This window comes from Entamoeba dispar, genomic scaffold, assembly GCF_000209125.1.
Source record: "Entamoeba dispar SAW760 scf_1105229458717 genomic scaffold, whole genome shotgun sequence".
NCBI lineage: Eukaryota > Evosea > Mastigamoebida > Endamoebidae > Entamoeba > Entamoeba dispar.
Window position 1 is genome coordinate 3,723 of NW_001853332.1, and position 1,229 is coordinate 4,951.

Sequence of the window (1,229 nt, forward strand, 5' to 3'; positions counted from 1 at the left end):
ATTAAATATTATCTTTTTATCATTTACTTACTTCTTATTTGGATATGAATTATTTGATTGATATGAATTCATTAAGTCTAAAACAACACAATTTAATCTTAAATAGACTAAAGTTATCAACACTTTTCTTCATTCTAAATTATGGTTTTCATCTATGCCTTTATTTCTATCACTTCTATTATTATTTTATCCTCTTGTACTTTCTTTATATAGTAATAATTCATGTGATTGTATTAAAATTCCAAGTCTGTTAAATTCTTTTTAATGTTAAAATTTAGTGAATGAGTTAACACCAATTTTGGTTATAAACCTATGATATTAACCAAAATATTAGTGTAACATCTAAGTGAAACATAAAAATAAATTTTGAAAAAAGAGAAAAAGAACTTAAAAATAAAGATTTTAAATAAGAAGATGAGTGCATTAAAAGAAACACAAATAGATGATGTCCCTTTTGTTAATGAAGTTGAAGATAAGAAAAATTGGGAAGAAAGGATAATGGCAAGTCATCCAGAAATTTTACAGTTAGCTGAAGAGACAAGATTTTTAGAAGGACTTAAAGATAATTGGCAAAACACTCAATTAAAAGAATATTCTCTTCCTTCATTTGCTCGTAATTTATCAGAAAGTAGAGTATTTAATCTTGACGCTTTACCAGAAGAAGAGGTTATTGCACTAATTTGTCAATATTTAAAAGAACAAAAATTACAAGAAACAAGAATTGCTTTAGTAAAAGAGGTTTTATCAAAGCATCCTCAATATCAATTACTTCAACCTGATTCACCTCAATTTGTAAATTATACATCTGATCCATCATTAAAAGATGCCCTTGAAGGAATGGTTAAATTAGGATTAACGGATGGTGATAATTTATTTGAAAAATTACCATTTGAAGAAGAAGATTTTGCTAAATTACCAGATGAAGAATATGACCAACACATTTCTTTCCATACATCTACTGACACTGATATTCCCATTACTGATGAAAATATTATTCCTAATAATAATTGTGAAATTATTTTAGAAAAATGTAGTGAATATCCTGATGGTATTGAAATACCTGCAGCTATGTCAACAAATCAATTGATTTTATTTACAATGACCAGTACTGATGTTTACTTAAATAAATTCTTAACTGTATATCGTGATTTTATTACACCGATTGAACTCTTAAACAAATTTATTCAAATCAAAGATCAAACATGAAAAATTCAAATATATTATTAGTA

At 25.5% G+C, this 1,229-nt stretch overlaps 1 protein-coding gene across 1 annotated transcript; it reads left to right on the top strand.

The window, feature by feature from the left end:
• Window positions 1-414: 414 nt before the first annotated feature.
• Window positions 415-1,206, top strand: EDI_009960 (uncharacterized protein; the record flags this gene model as incomplete). Its single annotated transcript, XM_001734889.1, has 1 exon — window positions 415-1,206. One exon carries the CDS (start codon window positions 415-417, stop codon window positions 1,204-1,206), a length of 792 nt encoding a protein of 263 aa, XP_001734941.1.
• Between the last annotated feature and the right edge of the window lie 23 nt (window positions 1,207-1,229).